This window comes from Vulpes vulpes, chromosome 11 (assembly GCF_048418805.1).
Source record: "Vulpes vulpes isolate BD-2025 chromosome 11, VulVul3, whole genome shotgun sequence".
Taxonomy (NCBI): Eukaryota; Metazoa; Chordata; class Mammalia; order Carnivora; family Canidae; genus Vulpes; species Vulpes vulpes.
Window position 1 is genome coordinate 36952000 of NC_132790.1, and position 18408 is coordinate 36970407.

The 18408-nt window shown below is 48.1% G+C and overlaps 1 protein-coding gene across 3 annotated transcripts in view; it reads right to left on the reverse strand.

The window, feature by feature from the left end:
• ME3 (malic enzyme 3) overlaps positions 1-18408 on the reverse strand; it is a 187492-nt gene that overhangs the window by 32342 nt on the left and 136742 nt on the right. For all 3 annotated transcript variants that reach the window (XM_072726141.1, XM_072726143.1, XM_072726142.1), the window contains exon 7: positions 15395-15498. In XM_072726141.1, coding sequence (XP_072582242.1) covers positions 15395-15498 — 104 coding nt within the window. The remainder of the gene's footprint in view (positions 1-15394; positions 15499-18408) is intronic.

Here is an 18408-nt window from a genome sequence, read left to right on the forward strand (position 1 = left end):
AGTCCCTCATGGATTTTCTTTTTATTTTTTTAAAGATTTTACTTATTTATTCATGAGACACAAACAGAGAGAGGCAGAGACATAGGCAGAGGGAGAGGCAGGCTCCCTGCAGGGAGCCCGATGCGAGATTCAATCCCAGGACCCTGGGATCATGACCTGAGCCAAAACAGATGCTCAACCACTGAGCCACCCAGGTGCCCCTCATGGCCTTTCATAAAACCAAATGCTGGCTGGTGTGAACCAAAGGTGGCTACTTCAGTTGCTCTTGACATTATCCATCCATCCATCATCTGTCAATCCATCATCTGTCCATCCATTCATCTGTCCATTCCTCCATCCAAAAACATCTACTGAACACCTGTGATGAGGTGACAGTTTAGTTGTCCAATGAATGTTTTATGAAGGGGTGGGTATATGACAGAGTTGGTAGAAATTTAGTGAGTTTGCCTGTCAACTTGTTAAGCTAATTAAAAGTCCCTCAAGAACAAAAACAAAATTTCAAAGGGAAGATTTAAATGGCTTACGTGAAAAAAATATATTCTCATTTCATCCATGTACTTTCAAATATAGGTAACAGACTTCACCAAAACACCAATTTCGATGTTAATTATAATTGCCTTACATATTCATTAAAATACTACTCTTACTGCTATTCTTACTAAAAATAGCTAAGCTTTATTGACTGCCTATTACTCACTGGGCATCATGCTGAGCTACTTACATATATTATCTCAATTAATGTTCACATGACCCTTATGAGGTAGGTACTGTTTCAGGGAAGGAATCCTGAACTGTAGATGTGAACTTATTTGCTCAGAGATTATTCACTCCACTGCAGTTGGAAAGTGGTGGAGCTGGAATCTGAATCTGGCTGTATCTGACTCTAGAACTTATATTAATAGCAATGTTATTGTTTAAACTTAACTTAATAGCAATATAATTTTGTAGGGACAGCTGAGTGGCTCAGTGGTCAAGCATCTATCTGGCTTTGGCTCAGGGTGTGATCCCAGGGTCCTGGGATGGAGTCCCACATCAGACTCCCTGCAGGGAGCCTGCTTCTCCCTCTGCCTATGTCTCTGCCTCTCTCTCTGCATTTCTGATGAATAAATAAATAAAATCTTTAAAAAATAGCAATATGATTTTGTAAAGAGATACAACTAAACAGAAAACAAAGTTGGATTTGTCTCTCCATCAGGAAAGACAGGGCCATGTGGTGAGAAGGAGGCCAGGAGACAGGCAAAGCGTGTTCTCTCTCGGTCTCTCACATAAACTCTGGGTCTTGGGTGGGTCTCCTTTCTCTCTGGGTCTCAGTTTCCTGCTCTGAAATCATTGGACTTGTAGCATGAGCTACTTAATGTACAGCTGGATCAGATACACTAGGAGCTTCACTCAGATTTTTTCTACAAGTCTAAAGTAGAGAGGTCTGACCATTCTCGGTAAGAGCAACATGTGGTAGGAAAATCTGAAGAATGAGTATTTATAGATTCTGTTTTGAGCGGAGACACAGCAGACCAGCTGAGTGGGCAAGGCCAAGGCAGGCACCCTCCAGGTCACACAGTTGGAGCAGAGGGGTCCCTGAGAAGGTGACCTGCCCTGGCGCACAACTTGGGGATCTGGGCAGTTTCCTGATTTTAGTGCTGGCAGCATATTGCTGACCTTCTTTCCGGCCAGAAACTGTCCCTCACCGAGGAGGCTCCTGCTTATCTGTCCCCTTCTGCCCTTTTGAACTCTTCAACCTGAAGCCCTGGCAGGGGCTCTGTATTATCTGAGGCTTCTCCAGTGGAGAATGCTTGCAATGGAGAAAGAGGCACCTCCCCAAGCCAGAGCTGCCCAGACTTTTCCACTGTAGGGACAGAGCTGGGAAATGGCCTTGGAGCTGCCAGTGAAGGCAGCTCCAAGGCCAGGGCTCACTTAAAGACACAAGGCTGGCTGATGTGTGGCTGTTTAATCCTCCCCCCCACTCCCCCACCCAGGGCTCAGGCATGGGGAAGCCTACAAATGGTGACCCGTGGCTGGGAGCCCCAGCAAGCTGTGTATGACCATGTGACAAGACCCAGGCCAGGACTAACACAGCTGGGTACCTGCCAACTGGGATGCAGCTGCCCCAGGATAAGGAGAGCCTAAGGTAGATGCTCTGCTTATCCCCCAGCAAGCTGACTGAATGTTGCGTGAGGGACGTGGTGACAGCAAAACATTCCTGGCGCTGCAGACCTGGTTTCTCTGTTCCATAGGTCAGGACCTGCCATTCTTTCAAACACCTGGGTCTAACCTCTTTCAGGCCTGAACAAACACAAGGGACCTGGGAGGAGCAGGTGAATTTGCTCAGCCTGACTCCAAAGCAAATGACTAAAAGCAATATTCATATTTCCATGGGAGGCCACTCTGGTCCCCCAGTGAACCCCCTGCCCCCCACAAGCTTCTCACAGCAGAGTGCTCAGTGAGAACATCAGTTGTCACCCAGTGAAAAGATATTTCTTTGATTTATTTTTTCCTCCTAGAGGAAACAGAGCTGACATAATCATGAAATCTCTTGGTCTTTTTTTTTTTTAATTTTATATATTCCATTAAACTCTAGTCCCTTGAGATGTTCCCAGAAAGTTTCTGTGGCTAAATACCTGAATGTTACTTGCAACATATGCAATGTATACTGAAGGCTCTCAAAAGTCCTGCATTAGGAAACCTGTTGAATGGAGCATTTTTTAAACTTTGTTGACCAGATACTTTAGCCTTCTGTGTCCCCTTCCCCACCTACAGCAGAGCACACTTCAACAGACACAACTCTCCGTAGAAAGAACTTTGTACCAGGTGGGGCTGCGTGAATTCAGGGCAAGGCCACCTCTCCCTGGGATCACTGCAACTGCCTCTTCTGGCCGGGATCCTGCAACAATTGATCTCACCTCCTCCAGGTTTATTCCCCTTCCCCCAATCCCTCTTCCTTGTCCTTCTAGACACAAATCTGCACAGGCCACTTATTTTCTAAAGATCCATACAGGGCTCCCACTGCCTTTAGTATTATGTCCAAACTCCTTGGCTGGTACTCTGGCCTCAACCTTAATCCCCAAACCCTGCCCATGTCTTCCCGTATGCTGGTCACATCCTGCTGTTTCCCAGTTACTGTGGGCCCTTACATGCCTCTGTTTTTGCTCAAGTGCCTAGATGGCCCCTCTTTCACCCAGGCCAATTCCTATTCAAACTGCAAGGTCCAGCTTCAATGTCACCTCTTCTAGAAAGCCTTCCCTGTCCCATTGCTTTCTCTACCCTCAGGGTAGTACTAACTCTTTTCTTCTCTGGACTGCCATCATACTCTGGATATATCTTCATCATGGTATATATCACCTTGTGTTACAATTACTTATTGACATTTCCATTTCAATTAGCTTTTTTTCTAGAGAGAGCGAGAGCATGCATGTGCGTGTGCACTAGTGTGTGCAGGGCGGGGGCAGGGAGGGGTGGGGGCAGAGGGAGAGAGAGTATCTTAAGCAGGCTCCATGCCCAGTGTGGAGGCTGATCTCACAACCTTGAGATCATGACCTGAGCTGAAATCAAGAGTCGGACACTTAGCCGACTGAGCCACCCAGGTGCCCTCAGTTTTAATTATTAAAGAAATGTATCCAGCAGGTTATCCTCTTTGTGCCAGGAACTATCCCAGGTATGACACAAAAATTCAATTCAGCAAACATGTCTAAGTGCCCACTGTGAACAAGGGACTACCTTACCTGTGAGATTACAAAGGCAAATACAAGAATCTCAGTCTGATGGGGACACAAGAAAATATAAGAGCAGTTGCAACATACTGTGGCTGGAGTATTAATAAAGGGGGAGGGAGCAGACAGCCCTGCTAGGTGGTGGGGGGCGGGGGGGATGGCAGTGGGGTCTCACCCGTGGCCTAAAGGAAGAATAGAGGCTCATGGGAAGACTGCGGGTAGGATGAGGAAGGAAGAAGGGCATCTCAGGCAGGAGGAACAGCACATGCATGTGGAATGAGAGTCGGGGGCCTTCCTGGAGCTGCAGGAAAATAAGCAGAGCTAGAGCTTGGGTGGGGGTGGGAAGAAAGGGGAGTAGTTGGGGGACCAGCCTGAGTCCATGCCTGGGTAAAGTGCCTAGATGGTCTGGAGGGCAGAGGGGCCCCACTGATGGGCTGCAGCCAGGAAGTAGCATATGTTTTAGGGAGTTCTTTGTGGCAGCAGAGTGGATGATGAGGTGGTCGGCTGGGAAGACAGACTGGAGACAAGGAGGCATGTCAACTCCAGGAAGAGACCATGAAGTCTTCCTGGTAAAGGCAGTATGGACAGGGTGGGAGAGAAGGGGCTAGACAAGAAGGAGGATGGACAGAGTGTCAGGGAGTGGAAAGAACTTCGGGATCAATGGGTCCATCACACTGAATGTGTGACCTTAGGCAAGTTACTGAATCCCAATGTCAGTCTTCACTGATGATCGAGTGGGCCAGCGATACTTCTTTTGCAATCCTGTTACTAGAATTAAATGAGATAATGTCTATAGAAAGCCCAGCATACCACAGACCCTGAGTGCCTGGAGGCTATGGTTATTAGGGACAGGAATGCATTAACAGAGGCCAGACGTGGAAGATGAAGGAAGAGGAGGAGCCCAGGATAGACAGTGATGTCCACTACTCACCGAGGTTGGGGACAGGGAAAGACTGGCAAACCTACTTGATAAGACAGGCCGGGCACATGAGTTGAGTCTCAGGTGCTAAGATGTCCAAGTGCATTCTGTTCTCAAAGCAGGAGGCTCTACATGAGGCTCAGCAGACAGGAACATGAAGTCTAGGGCATGGCGAATCGTCAAAGTCAGGGGGTTGGATGAAGGTCTCAGGCAGAGTGTGTGCAGTGAGTAGGAAGCAGTGTCAAGGACAGAATCCCGGGACACACATATGCCCGAGGAGCAGAGGGGAGGAGAGTCCAGCAGAAGAAAGTAAGCAGGGAAACCAGCAAGGTGGAAGCTGGGCTGGCAGGCCAGCTCCCAGGAGGGGCCACGTGATAGGTTCCGGTCAGGAGTGTCAGATGCTGCTGGGATGTCAAGTGAAAAGGGGATCCTGAAGTGTCTATGGGAGTCAGTGTTCAGATGATCATTCGTGACCTTTTCTATTCTTCATTTAGTAGGTGGTAGTGGTGGGGGCACCAAACTGCCGGGGGGTAAAAGGTAAATGGAAGGGGAGGAAAGGTCAGGGATTATCAATTTCGAGAAGCTCGGCTGTGAAATAGGGAAAGGGTGACAGCCATGGGGGGATAAAGGATTGAAGATTGATTCAGTTTTGAGGTGAGAGTGTCCCTATGAGGTAAAGGAGCCAGTGTGCAGGAGAGGTGATGGAGGAGATCCTGGGGGATTGTGAGAGGGGTAGCCAGAGTCCAGTTAGAGCGTGAGGAAGACATGGTCCCTCCCTCTAGGACCCCTCAGCAGTGGTGGGGTGGATACGGCCCTCACGCCGCAGCTCGCCGCACACGTGCAGAGTGGCTCACCCTGCTGGCGCAGGGCTTGGAAAGCGAATCACAAGCATGCGGGGCAACTAGGCAAGGAAACCATGGAGAAAGCGGGAATATTGAGCCTGAAAAAAAGAGAAAGGCAAGCAGAATGAGGTGCAACAAGCATCTTCAAAGACACGAAGGAGTATTCTGTGGGCAAGGAATAAAGTGGACTTATTTCCTGTGGCCTTGGCAAGAAGAGTGGAGCCGACAGATGGAAGTCAGAAGGCCACGCGTCTCCGTGCTCTGTAAGGCAGAGATTTCAAACCCGGATGGGGAGAGGCTAGCGGTCCCTGGAAGTGATGCTGTGGTCACTGGAACCCCAGCTAGCACGGAGGCTGCCGCAGCGATTCCAGCCAGGGGCTGAGGGTGGCCCTCGGGGGCCCTGCCCTGCCTGGCCCAGCTGGGAGATGCCCGTGGGGGGCTTGGCTCCGGGGCCAGACTGGCGGGCTCCTGCGGCTGGTTCTGGCAGCGGGGAAACGCCCACTGCGGAACGAGACAGTCACAGGAAGCAGCGACTTCTAAGCAAAAGTGCCAGAATAATGTGGCCATTCCTCAGTCGCTGCTCTGACGGCCACCCCTGGCCAGACGGAAAACACGTTAGGAACAGTCTGGATTTCCTCCTCAATTTCCCAGTTTGTCTGAGTTCCTGGGCAAGCCCGCAAATGGCGCCAGAAATCCCAGCGCTGGGAAGAGGATGGTGGCTAATCTGCTGATCTCTTGGCCTCTCAAAGGTCAGAGGTCAGTCCTGAGTTTCTCCTCTAGGGGACAGCATCTCACTCCTCAGCTTCCTGCTCACAAGGCCTGTGCACTTTTCCCAGCCACCAACCTGCTGGCTGGCTCCGCGGTGCCCGCATTTACACCAGCTCCCGTTCGCCCCAGGTCGTACATTTTAGTGGCCAGAAAGCCCCTGGTGTCTGTGAACCTGCCCTGATTAGTTTGGCCCGTTCTGATCTCTCTCCTCAGGGGGACTCCTGCCCTATTTGTACCATGCAGGCTGCCCTATCATCACATCTCCACCCTCCTCAGAGTTTCAACTGCTCCTCTCCCAGACACCTGGCTAAATTTTACCTTGACGTATGATAGTCTGACGGTGGAGGGCAATAAGGTCTGTGTTTGTGGGCTTTCCGGACAGACATGAGCCACGGTTGGGGAGAGCAGGGGAAAAGGAAACTGCCATGTTAGGGGACAGATTGGATCAAAGCAGCAGGAGGCAGTGTCCTTGAGAGCAGGGAGGGGTCTTATTGGCCATCCTGTGACACAAAAGCTGAAGAATTAGCTCAAACTGACCTGAGCCCCTCTTTCTGCCACCAGCTCTGGACAGATCAGCCTCAGATCCCCGGGTGAGAAGACCAAACACACGCTGCTGGAGGCCCAGTGCCCTATGCCTGCCTGGCTGGTAAGTGTTGTGAACAAATGAAACATGAATGGCTGAAGGCAGATAATAGTGCCTCTGCAGGAACCTACCTTGGAGCCACATGCTCCTCTTCTAGAGGCCACAGCAGCACCTAGTACAGGCCATTCCCGTGACTCCTGAGGGTCAGGTCAACATAGCAGGAGGCCCTTCCCAGCCAGGAGGGGCAAGCAGACAGCAGAGGGTCTGTAGCCAACAGCCTCAGGTCTGCGAGTCACATGGGTCTGGGGTGAGTCCAAACTTGTAATTTCTAGCTGGGTGTTTTGGGACAAGTTACTTAACCTTTCTGAGCCTGGGTTTCTTTATCTCTAAGGGCACTGTGATAATTAAATGTAAAGCCCCCAGCACAGAGTAGGTGCTCTGTAAAGGTGAGTTGCTAGTTCTTTTCTGGGAAGAAGTCCATGACTTTTAAATCTAACCAGATGTCCTGAGCCCTTTGACCAGCCCCTGCCATCGTGCCCAACACTGCGGGCAGCGCCATTCACCAGGTACATGCTCAATCTACACAAACTCATTAGTGAGCATATTTCTTCTTTTTCCCCTAGTCGATTATAAACTCCTTGAGAGCAAAGTCTCTTTCTGGCTTACCACTATGTCCAATAAATATCTGTCCTCTGAATGAATGAATAAATGGATAAATACATGAATAAAAAAATAAACATGTCGGGCTCCCTGCATGGAGCCTGCTTCTCCCTCTGCCTGTGTCTCTGCCTCTCTCTCTCTCTCATAAATAAATAAATCTTTTAAAAAAATATTAAAAAAATAAACAAAGGCTGCCTTGAATGATTTTCTGATTATTTTCTGTGTCCATTTTACAATGTCGGGAAGAATGATTTCTTCAGGAAGGTCTGCTCTTTGTTTTGGCCACACTCTGAGGCACAGAGAAAGCACATGATGAATATAAGCTGAATGGAAGTTTGGGAGAAATGCCATGAATTATGCAAAAACAGAGAAAACAACTGGATAGGTTAATCCTTAATTTCCCACTGCCTTAATCATTATCTGACCCTGGGGAAATAATTTTCTTCCTGGGTCTCAGTTTCCCTGCCTATAAAGTGACAGAATTGGGTCAAGCAAACACGTTGTTTCTTGCTCTGGTATTCTAAGATTGTGAGCTTACAGTCCAGGGATGGTGAAGTGGGAAAATGAAGTAAGACATAGACTGAACCACAGGAGGCATTCCTAAAATTCAGTATACATGAAAATACCAAGTAGTGATGGTCTCTGCTGAGAGGGACTCAGAATGGGAACACTCCCTTGAAACATTATAACCAGGGCTTGGAGCAAATACTCATGCTCTTTACAATCTCTTAAAATTAAAATAAAATCTTAAAAGTTTCTTTGTAGTCTGGATGCCATAAGCTTAGAGGTTTTCCTTTGTTTATACCATTTGTTTATACCACCAGGAGAAGCTTAGGGTTGAAGAGCCTCAGCTTTTCCCTTGAGGGTTGAGTGAGCCAGGTGGGCTTGTAGTTTGCAAAAGGACCTGGAGGGGGCGCCCATCTCTGGTGAATTATGGGGCAATGGGACCACTGGCCATTTGGTGATTAAAGAAGGAGGAACCAAGGGGCATCCGGGTGGCTCAGTCTGTTAGGAGGCTGCCATCAGGTTCAGCAGGGAGCCTGCTTCTCCCTCCGTCTCCCTCTGCCACTCCCCCTGCTTGTGCTCTCTCTCTCTCTCTCTCTCAAGTGAATAAATAAAATCGTAAAAAAAAGAAAATAAAGGAGAATCAAGAAGAGCCAGCTAACTGACCCAGATGCTGGAGAATTTTCCCATCACAAAAAAGAAATGATAATTACGTGATGTGATAGAGGTGTTCGCTAACCCTGTGGTGATCATCATATTGTAAGATATGTATCAAATCAACAGGTCCTGTGCTGCAAATTTATATAATGTTATGTGTCAATTATATCTCAAAAGTAAAAAGTAGAAAACAAAGCTAACTTTGTTTCCTAACTGCCAATAGCTAAGGAGTTTGAAAATGGGAGCTGATGGCTTATTCCTCCAGAGCCACCCTTATGGTGAGGATGGGTAGGGCACTAACCCTGCCCCAGAACAAGCTGGAGAGAGTATGCTAAGTAGGATAGCTTCCAAAAGACCTCCCATTTCTCTTCCTTGACTACTGTATCAAGAAGGCTGGAGTCTGTTGGACTGTCTTTCATGTAAAGTAACAGAGAGAGTAGCCAAATTAGAGGGTGGGTTCTGGAGTTAGACCACCTCGGTTCACAGCTTGGCTCCACCATTAACCAGAGGCATGACCTTGGACAAGCTCCCTAACCTTTCTGTGCCTCAGTTTCCTCATCTGTAAATTGTGCATTCATTCAACAAGTGTTTATTGAAAGTCCACAGCACACTCAGCACTGTTCTGGGTGCTTGAGATGTAGCAGTGAAGAGAAGAGTCAAAGATCCCTCCCTGCAACTTCTATTTTAATGGGACAAGACAATAATTATCTACTCAATAGGACCATTGTATTAAATGACTCAGTGTATGTGAATTGCTTTGTTATCTATAGGAGCCTAGGTTAGCTCAGCACTGAATTCACCACAGGGAGAAGGGTGGGATCTTTCTTTCTTTCTTTCTTTCTTTCTTTCTTTCTTTCTTTCTTTCTTTCTTTCTTCCTTCCTTCCTTCCTTCCTTCCTTCCTTCCTTTCTTTCTTTCTTTCTTTCTTTCTTTCTTTTTCTTTCTTCTTTCTTTCTCTCTCTCTCTCTTTTGTGGACTGTTTTTGTTTTTGTTTTTAACACAAGGAACTATTTCTGGGGAAGAATTGCTGCTTAACTCATTATAAAAATTCATTATTTTTTCTAATCACAAAAGAGATGCCTGTGCACAAACAACCAAACATTATATAAATGAATGACTTAGAAGGCAAAAAACCCTGGTAACCTCATCTTTAACTATAGGCACTCTTAAGAACTTGGTGTATACATACCCAGATACTTTTTTCTTTATAGACCTTATCTTGACAAAGTCTTTTGTTTTTCAGAGTTTTTTTTTCCCTCCTAGTTATCCAACTTTATTAAAAAACAATCTGGTTAAGCCTAATAAAATAAATATGATAGAATAAGAAGAAACTCATGTGTGTGTGTGTGTGTGTGTGTGAGAGAGAGAGAGAGAGAGAGAGACATAGAGAGAGAGAGAGAGAGACAGAGAGAATGAATAAGACACAGAGAAAAAGAAACATAGAGAAAAACAGAGTAATGGACTATGGGATTGTTTGGAATTACTATATCTCCTCTGTCAAGGAATGATTGGGAGCTCCAATCTTATCCATCCTTTCTTTCCCTTGAGAAATGCTCATGTCATCAGTAGCAGTTCAGAAAAATCTTTCCTGAGGAGTGCCTGGGTGGCTCAGTTGGTTAAGTGTCTGACTCTTGATTTCAGTTCAGATCCTAATCTCAGAGTCCTGATCTCAGGTTCATGAGATGGAGCCCAGTGTCAGGCTCCCTGCTCAGCAGAGAGTCTGAGGGTTCTTTCCCTCTGCCTCCTCCCTCCCCATTCTCTCAAATAAATAAATCTTAAAAAAAAAAACAAAAAAAACCCCACAAACTTTTCTGATAAAACGCCTTGGTATCCCATTTCCTTTCTGGATAATCAGGCATAGGATAATGGAAAGTCTCTGAAATGCCCACAGGCAGTACTTTTTGAAGACAAAGGTTTTCTGATGGTGACCTACCCTAATACTCTGCTGGATTTCCAGGAGTCTGTTTTTCATTTTCAGAAGGCTGGTTAAATCTTTTTTTTTTTTTTTAGTGGGGGGTTCTTTTTCAAATTTGCCTGCTACTTTTTTCCCACAATCTTGTGTACTTTCCTTGTTATTCTTGTGAAAAATCTCTTTAATATACCTAAGCAGAGCTGCCTTATAATCTTTCTGAGAATATTCCTTTTTCTGTGGTTCTAATTCTTCTTCTGGTTTTTTCTCAGTGTGGATTGTTTCCATGTGGATTACTGTGAATCACAAATTTATTTTCACTGGAGAATTGTTTTTCCCCTCGAGGAATTCCACACAGCTTGGCTTGTGGGAGTGTCCTTACAGAGAAGTTTGACTTTGCCTTCTGCCAGGAAGGTTCTCCAGCCATATCACTGGCAGGGGACAATATTTTACAATCATTTCTTAACCACGTATATATTACAAATGCAGACTCTAAACCCACATGTGGTCAAGACTTAGTGTTTTGGTTTCTTCCAAGAGACATTCTTTCCCCCGCCAAACCCCTTATCGTTTCCCTGGCTTGCGGAACAGAACCCGTTTCATCTTCTCTGAGGCTGTAGTAGTCACTAAAAGTTCCTAGTTTCCTGCAGGACTCTCAGCACCAACACTCTGCCTTGTATGACCCTGCTGCCTGGGTGTGGACCCGTCTTTAAGCCTGAATGATGAGAAGGACACAGCCATGAAAGTGGAGGGACATTTGAGCCTGGGGAAATAGGCATGAAGGCTCTGCATCTGGCTCTCACAAAATGACATGTGGAAGGAAAAGCAAGAAGGCCAGTGTGATGGGAGTTGAGGGAGCAAGGGAGCTGGTGGTGGCAGATGAAGCCTTCAAAGGCTTCCTTCTGGCTCCGAGAGCAAAGAATGGGGTGGTGGTGGGGGAACGGGTGCTGGATGTGTAGCCTCTTAACAAGTCAGTATCGGTAGGTTGATCTTGGAACAACTTAGTAATTTATTATCCTTGGGCAAGTTTCTGCTTCTCATTTTGGTATTAAGAAATGTTGTCCCCCAAAAGGATGTTGGGTTATGCAGGGGGACAGTGGTGCCCAGTAAATTATGCCTCCTGGTATTTTGATCCTGTGTCAGCTCCTTCCTTGGAATCTGGTAGGGATCTACGATTTGCTTTCACTAGTGGAATGTGGATTGTGCCAGTCCCACTATGGTGTGAGCCTCCGGTATTTAGTGTAGGGTGGTGCATGCATGTGTGTGTACATACCCGTGTGTGTGTGACAGAGGACAGAGAGAGAGAGACTGAGAGAGAGAACTAGACATATAAAGGTGGAGAGACTCAAAGAGAACATTTTCCTGGAGCTAAAAAGCAGCCTATTTTTAAAAAGTCAGGTTTGTTATTTTTTTTTTAAACTATCATTTGCCTTCTTCCTTATCACTCCTCTCAGCACCTTAGGAGCCTCTATTTTGGGGTGGGGAGCTCCAGGGAAAGGGCGAGGTTCCCTTCCCGAGTCCATCAAAAGACTGAAGCTGCTGCTGCTGCTGACCTCAAACTCTGTCCAAGCATCTGACAGGGTATGGCTCCAGGTGCAAGAGGAAAACAAACCATCCCCATCCATTCTACTGTAAGGAACCAAAATGAAAAAAAAAAAAAAAAAGGAGTAAGTGGAAATGGCCAGGGAAGACTTGTGAGTCAGGCACCGTGCCTGGGTCTACACGACAGAGAAAGAGCAGGAAGGAGGGAATGACCATGTGGGCTGTGTGGGCGGTAGCCTCGGTCTCAGCTCTGAGCAGCACGCGCACGCACGTACATGGCGATTCCTTCTGCCTTGCAGGGTCCCCAGTGGCCAAGCTCCAGGACAGTAACAGAGCCATGGTAACTCTTTTTTTGGGCAAAACCACCTTAAGATATACCCCCGTTGGGAGACAGGGGCAAGGAGGTGGAGCTTCTCAGCAGCAGGATGTTTGGAAAAAAGACAAGGCAGTTCAAGGCAGGAGTCAAGGTTTCCCAAGGTTCTTTCTTAAAATACACTGTTTGGCTTTGGGGCTGCTGACTCACCCCCCCATTGGGGCATTCCATCTTGAGGCTATATATTCCCCAGAGTGCCTCATTTCCCACCTACAGTATCCACAGAAACATCTGCTTTCGCTTGTTAGAGAGTCAAAACAAGCAACTGTCAACCTATCATCATTTCCACTGGAGGACACATTCCTCTTGGCTGATGTGTGCCCTCCCCAGTCCCCCGACAGCCTGCCTGTGTGTGACACTGGGAGCTGATCCTGATGATAAATGGAAGCATCTCTCACATCCTCGTTTATCTAACCTCCTTACACGAATAGCAAGACTTCTCTTTGGGGATTCGTGCAATAACTTCTGACTCATTAGATAAGCGGTAGGCCCTGGACCCACGAAGCAGAAAGCAGGTTCTCCAAGCCCATTGCATCCCCTCCTCTTCCTCTGCGCTGTGGAAAGCAGTCTGTCCTTGGAGCCAGAGGACCCACGTTCCACCTGCTTCCTGCCACATGCTGGAGACCTGGGCCCGGGTCCTTAGCCTCTCAGGGGCCCAGTGTCCTCTTCCACAAAAATGAGTACAGTAATACCTATCCTGCCAGCCACGCGGGGATCTTGCGTGGTCTGAATGGAATCTCAGGGTGGGAAGCGATCTTAAAGAGTCTCTGATGCTTAAATTTCCTCCTGTCATAGCACTATTGACAACCTACACTTGAACTATTTCTGTGACAGAGAACTCATTCCTACAGAGAGCGTGGTGCGTTGTGAGACAACTCTGATTTATTCTGAGCTGAAAACGGCTTCCTTTGCCATTCTACCAATTGGTTCTTCTTCATGTGGCTATGTGAAAAGAGGGCAAGTCCCCTTCTGGAAGAACAGCTTTCAGATATCTGGAGGTGTACTGCACACCGATACAGACAGAGCAGTCCCTAACTCCTGTCACCACCAGGCTAAGCTTTTGACTCCCCTCACTGTCATGGCTACTACTCTCCAAAGGCATGTCAGGCAATTTACGATCCTTAAAGTATCCTGTCTATAACCGAATGTGGTGCTCAGGATGGTCTGAAAGTGGGGAGAAGGAGCTGGGCCATTTGCCTCTCTTGTTCTAGACGCTACGGCTCTGTTAATGCAGCTGACCCTCAGCTGCCTTGGTGGTTATTTCTCAGTAGCAGCACCTCCTCTATGATCTCAGTTGTGGACACCTAACTTTCTGATTACCACCTCTTCTCTGTCCAGCTCATTTTCTCTTTACCCAACTCAATAATTCTTAAGCTTCATTAGGACTTACCATCCCCTGATCTGCATGTCACTGACCTCTACTTCCCCACAATGTCCTCATGTCCCTTCTTACTCAGCATAGATCCCAGGACACATCATCATAACCATCCCCTTGAAGATACTCGCAGTTCTTTTCTCTTTCTCTCTCTTGCCTCTCAGAATCCCAGCCCGGGTTAAATCCTAATCTCTGCTTCTTCCTGTCCTGCATTCCGACAGTTGACACTGGCTTGAGAAAAACACAGAAATAGGTTAAATTCATGACCAGTGATCTGCGGGGGTGCCCACGGGGCTGTCCAGCAACCATCCTCTAGCACCGTCATTTGGACATTGCAGGTCTTACCTCCTCCAGCCCTAAACCTCCAGCACCGTCCTCATTCAGAGGGCCTCCTGCCCCCCCACCTCATGTGCCCACCTGCCTGCACCTGTCCCCAGTACTTGGCCTCTGTGTTCATATCTAAGGCTAAGCCCTCTCATTTACTCTGGAACTTTAGCTCCCCCTCCCCAATACTCCCTTATGAATTTCTTTTCTACAGGATCCTTCCCATCCTGTGTAAGTACAATATGATTTTCTTTCATCTTAAAAAATAAAACAAAAACAAACAAACAAAAAAGCCCCACTATGATGATTAAAAGCTTGCTTCTCATCGCTGGATAGGGAGATCAGATGAGGGGACTTAGAAGCTCAGTAACCTGCTGCATGACATCACAGAGGTAGAGGTGGTGGGGTCAAGAGTCAAGTTTAGTTTTCCTGCACCTCCAGCCCACTGCTTTGGTCAGAATGGCTGCGCGCAGGCAAGGGAGGACTTTGCCAAGGATACCCAGGCCAGCCCTGCCAGGACCTGGGCACTCTCGGGATAGCAAGAAAGGCTGGAGGTTTTCAAGTGACTAGTGGACCTGCTGGGTCTGGAGGAGCCTGCTGAGCTGCTGAAACTCTGTCTTGACTGACTTGCCCATCACACTACACGTGGGTGGAGGCTGTTTCCAGAACTCTGTCCCAGTACCACGCCAGACACAGCAGGGTGTGCGGGTGGCCGTGATGGCAGACAGATGGGGCAGTGAGGGGGGCAGAAGCTGCCCATATCATACACCCCAGCACACAGATGGCACCTCATAAATCTTGCAGGCCCACAGCCTGTATGGCCTGCTCTGGTGGCTCATTAGCGCTGCTCAGTCCTCAGATACAGGTGGAAAATGACAGCTGACATGACAAGCTGCCTTCCAAAGTCACCACTCACAACATCCCCATTGATGCGGAGAGCTCAAAACAGCTCAGCCAAGGAGGTTTTCTTCCTGGGACCTCAGACACTTAACTGTCTCCCAGTCACAGGCCTTCTGTCATCAACCCTCTTCTCTGTCCTCCCTGCTCCCAAAGATTCTCCCATGGAACAAACCCATTGGCTTTGTGTCTTCCAAATACATGGATGGGGTCAAGCTGCAATTTTCAGACCACGCGGAAAAGCATGCATCTCCTGCCTCTTGTTGAAACCAGTGCTGACTTGAGTCATACCATGTCTTAAGAGTCCTCTTTCAAAAGGAACAGGCTGACGCACTTACTTGTCTGTCACAGCCTGCATGAACTCGTCCAGCAGGTCATCGTACTCCTTCCCACGCACGCGCTGGTGTTTCAGCCCAATGTACAGAGGGTCTCTGAGCAGCTCCTGGAACAGACAGCATCGTTGCTCAACAGTCCTGGGTTAGCAGGAAGGACCAGAGAGAGGAGGCCAGAGGGAGACCTCAGTAAGAAGAGCCCAGGCCACACTGTCTCTCAAGAACAACAAAAAAGAGATGGGCAGATTTTGACAGGTGGGCTGGGCCTTCGGGTGGAGAAGTCAGCACAAGGAAGGCCTCGGGGCTGGAAGCAGAAGGAGGAAGTACCTGGCGTATTTAGGAAATAGGAAGGAATTCCATGCGTGAGGGTCTCCAGGAGTTATCTATCTTTGTGTCTGTGTCACCAAAACTGTGAGCTCTGGGTTATGTGGTTATGGTTATGGTTATGCTCATAAGCATCTGGGTTATCCTCATCTCTATGTGAGCTGCAGGATGCAGAGGTAAGGACCCCACAGCCCCACCTCGAGGGACTTCCGTTCGAGGCTGACCCCCATCCCTGACCAGCCGTGTGACCTCAGGCAAATCACAGGACCCCTGGGACTTGTCTTCTCATTTGTCAAATGGGGATGAAATGTCAGCTGCATGGGGTGCTTGGGATGATTAAATGAAATAATATATGCACAAGAGCTTTGTGAATTTTAATACACGCTATGAAGTAGTGGCAGCAGCTTTAACCCGCGTGGCGCATCCTGTGTGCCGCATACTAAGGACTGTTCTAAGTGCCAGAATGTCCCCTCAGAGGTGGGACAGCCATGGAGGTGTGTGGCTTGGGACTCCCGTAAGAGAACCTGCTGAGGGTGGGGAGGTGGGTGGACAGCCTCAGCTGCCTTGCTGTCCCTGGGCTGCTCCTGGCCCTGGCTGCCCTTGGTGGGGCCGGGCGCCCTCCCGCAGGGAACCTTCGCTGAGGCCTGCCGTCAACCCTCCTGAGGCTCTCCCAGGACCGCACTGCCGCCTGGGCTCCTTACTGAGGTCTTCCTCTGGCCTCCTCTCCTTTCACAGGTGTCACACCTGCACAGGAGTCTGAGGGCCCCACCCACCCCACCCACCCCACCCACCTGCTACCTCCTCCTCCTCCCCCCTTCATTCTCCATGGTTGTCCCCTGATAAACCTTTCACACCTCTGTCTTCTAGAGGGCCTGAGCAGACACAAAGGCAGGTCTTGTTATTTCCTCCATTTGACAAATGAGGCAGCGGGACCCAGAGAGGTAAAATGAGCCCCCTGGACCTTGGGCCAGTAGGTGGAAGGGTCAGGAGTCACACCCCAGCTGCCTGGCTCCAGCGCTCACCACGGTCTTCACACACAGCCATACCACCTGGGCGGCTCTTTGCGCATTAACCAGAACTCTTAGTTTTTGTTGAAGACACCGCTGTCAATCCATACTGTCTTGACGGTGCTGCAGAGGTGGTTGTGCAAAGGTGTAGGGGATAGCAAAGGATAGGCAGCATCATCCTTCTAAACTCTCACCCCCAGTGCTGAGTCCACATAATTTGAGGTGGGCTTACTGGCAGCAAAAAGGTGGACCCTGCCCTTAGTTTCTCACTCCCTTCACCCCTGGATCATACCTCCCTGAGATAGGTTAGGATGCTGCCCTGGCAGGTGTGTGTGTTTGCGAGACTGAAGGATGGCAGTGGGCACATCAGTGCCCACTCTTCTCGTGCCACCTCCAAAGTGACCCTCTGAAAGCCACTTAGAGGCAGCAGACATCCAGCCAAGGGCAAAGCATAAAATAAATGTGATGACTTGATGGAAAGCTAGGCGGTTATTAATATAGGTGGTTTTTAAGACTATGCAGCCACCTGGACCAATGTGCATGAGATTATTTAAAGTGAAAAAAGGGCAGATTCAGAATTGCACAGATGTGATTTCAACTCTCAGAAACACACACATACAGCCCAGAAGGGCACACACAGAAATGATAGAAACAGTGGAACTCCTGGCACCTGCAGAAAACATTCATGTTTTTAGTTTGTGTAGGGACTTACGAGGTTCACAGTGAGTTGTCACTTGTAATGCTGCCAAGTGACAGATTTGAATCACTGGTACCCCAGGCAGCAAAAAGTGAATTTCTCAGTGCTGCATCTGCGGTCTCTGGGGCAAATCAAATTTTCCAGTAATACCGCAGAATTTTAGGGTTTTCCAAAAATTTCTCAGTATACCTGAGTCAACCATAAAGAGGTACAACTGAGATATAAGGGTGGCTATGAAAGCTTTAAAACATTCTTATGTTTTGCTATTATATTAAAACATTTTATGCCCGAATTATTTCATAACTAAGTACACACCCAGAAATTGGAAAGAAAGTTTCTCTACAGAGTTGGCACTAAAAAAGAGCTTCTTCTATTTGTATAGAACTTTCAAATAGGGGCAACCTGGGTGGCTCAGCGGTTGAGCTCGGGTCATGATCCCGGAGTCCTGGGATCGAGTCCCACATCAGGCTCCCCACAAGGAGCCTGCTTCTCCCTCTGCCTGTGTCTCTGCCTCTCTCTCTGTGTCTCTCATGAATAAATAAATAAAATCCTAAAAAAAAAAACTTTCAAATAATTCACTCCTGAATCAAAAGTAATTTGATCCCTCTATCTTACATATTCTCATTTTGTAGATGGGGAAGGTGGAGTTCAAAGGTTTATGGACGTTGCCCAAGCTTACGCAGCCGGGAAGAGGCTAAGCTCAAACTGAGCCTGGCTTTGACTGGATCTCATGACACTGCCCCTTTCCCCCCGGTATTCCACATTGTGGGGGCCAGGTGACCTGGGAGTGGCCCCTCATGCTCTGCTTGGTCCTCTGGAGGAACTGGATAGTGGCCGGGAAGGTGGGGGGTATCTGTGATCCTCCAGATGAGGCTGGGGGAGGGGGGCAGTGACAGACAGAATGGCAGCTGGAGTCCCCATCCCCGGCCGATTGGACCTCCTCCGGCAGGAGGGTAAATGGCTTCTCCTAAACAGCACAGGGTAGAGCACTC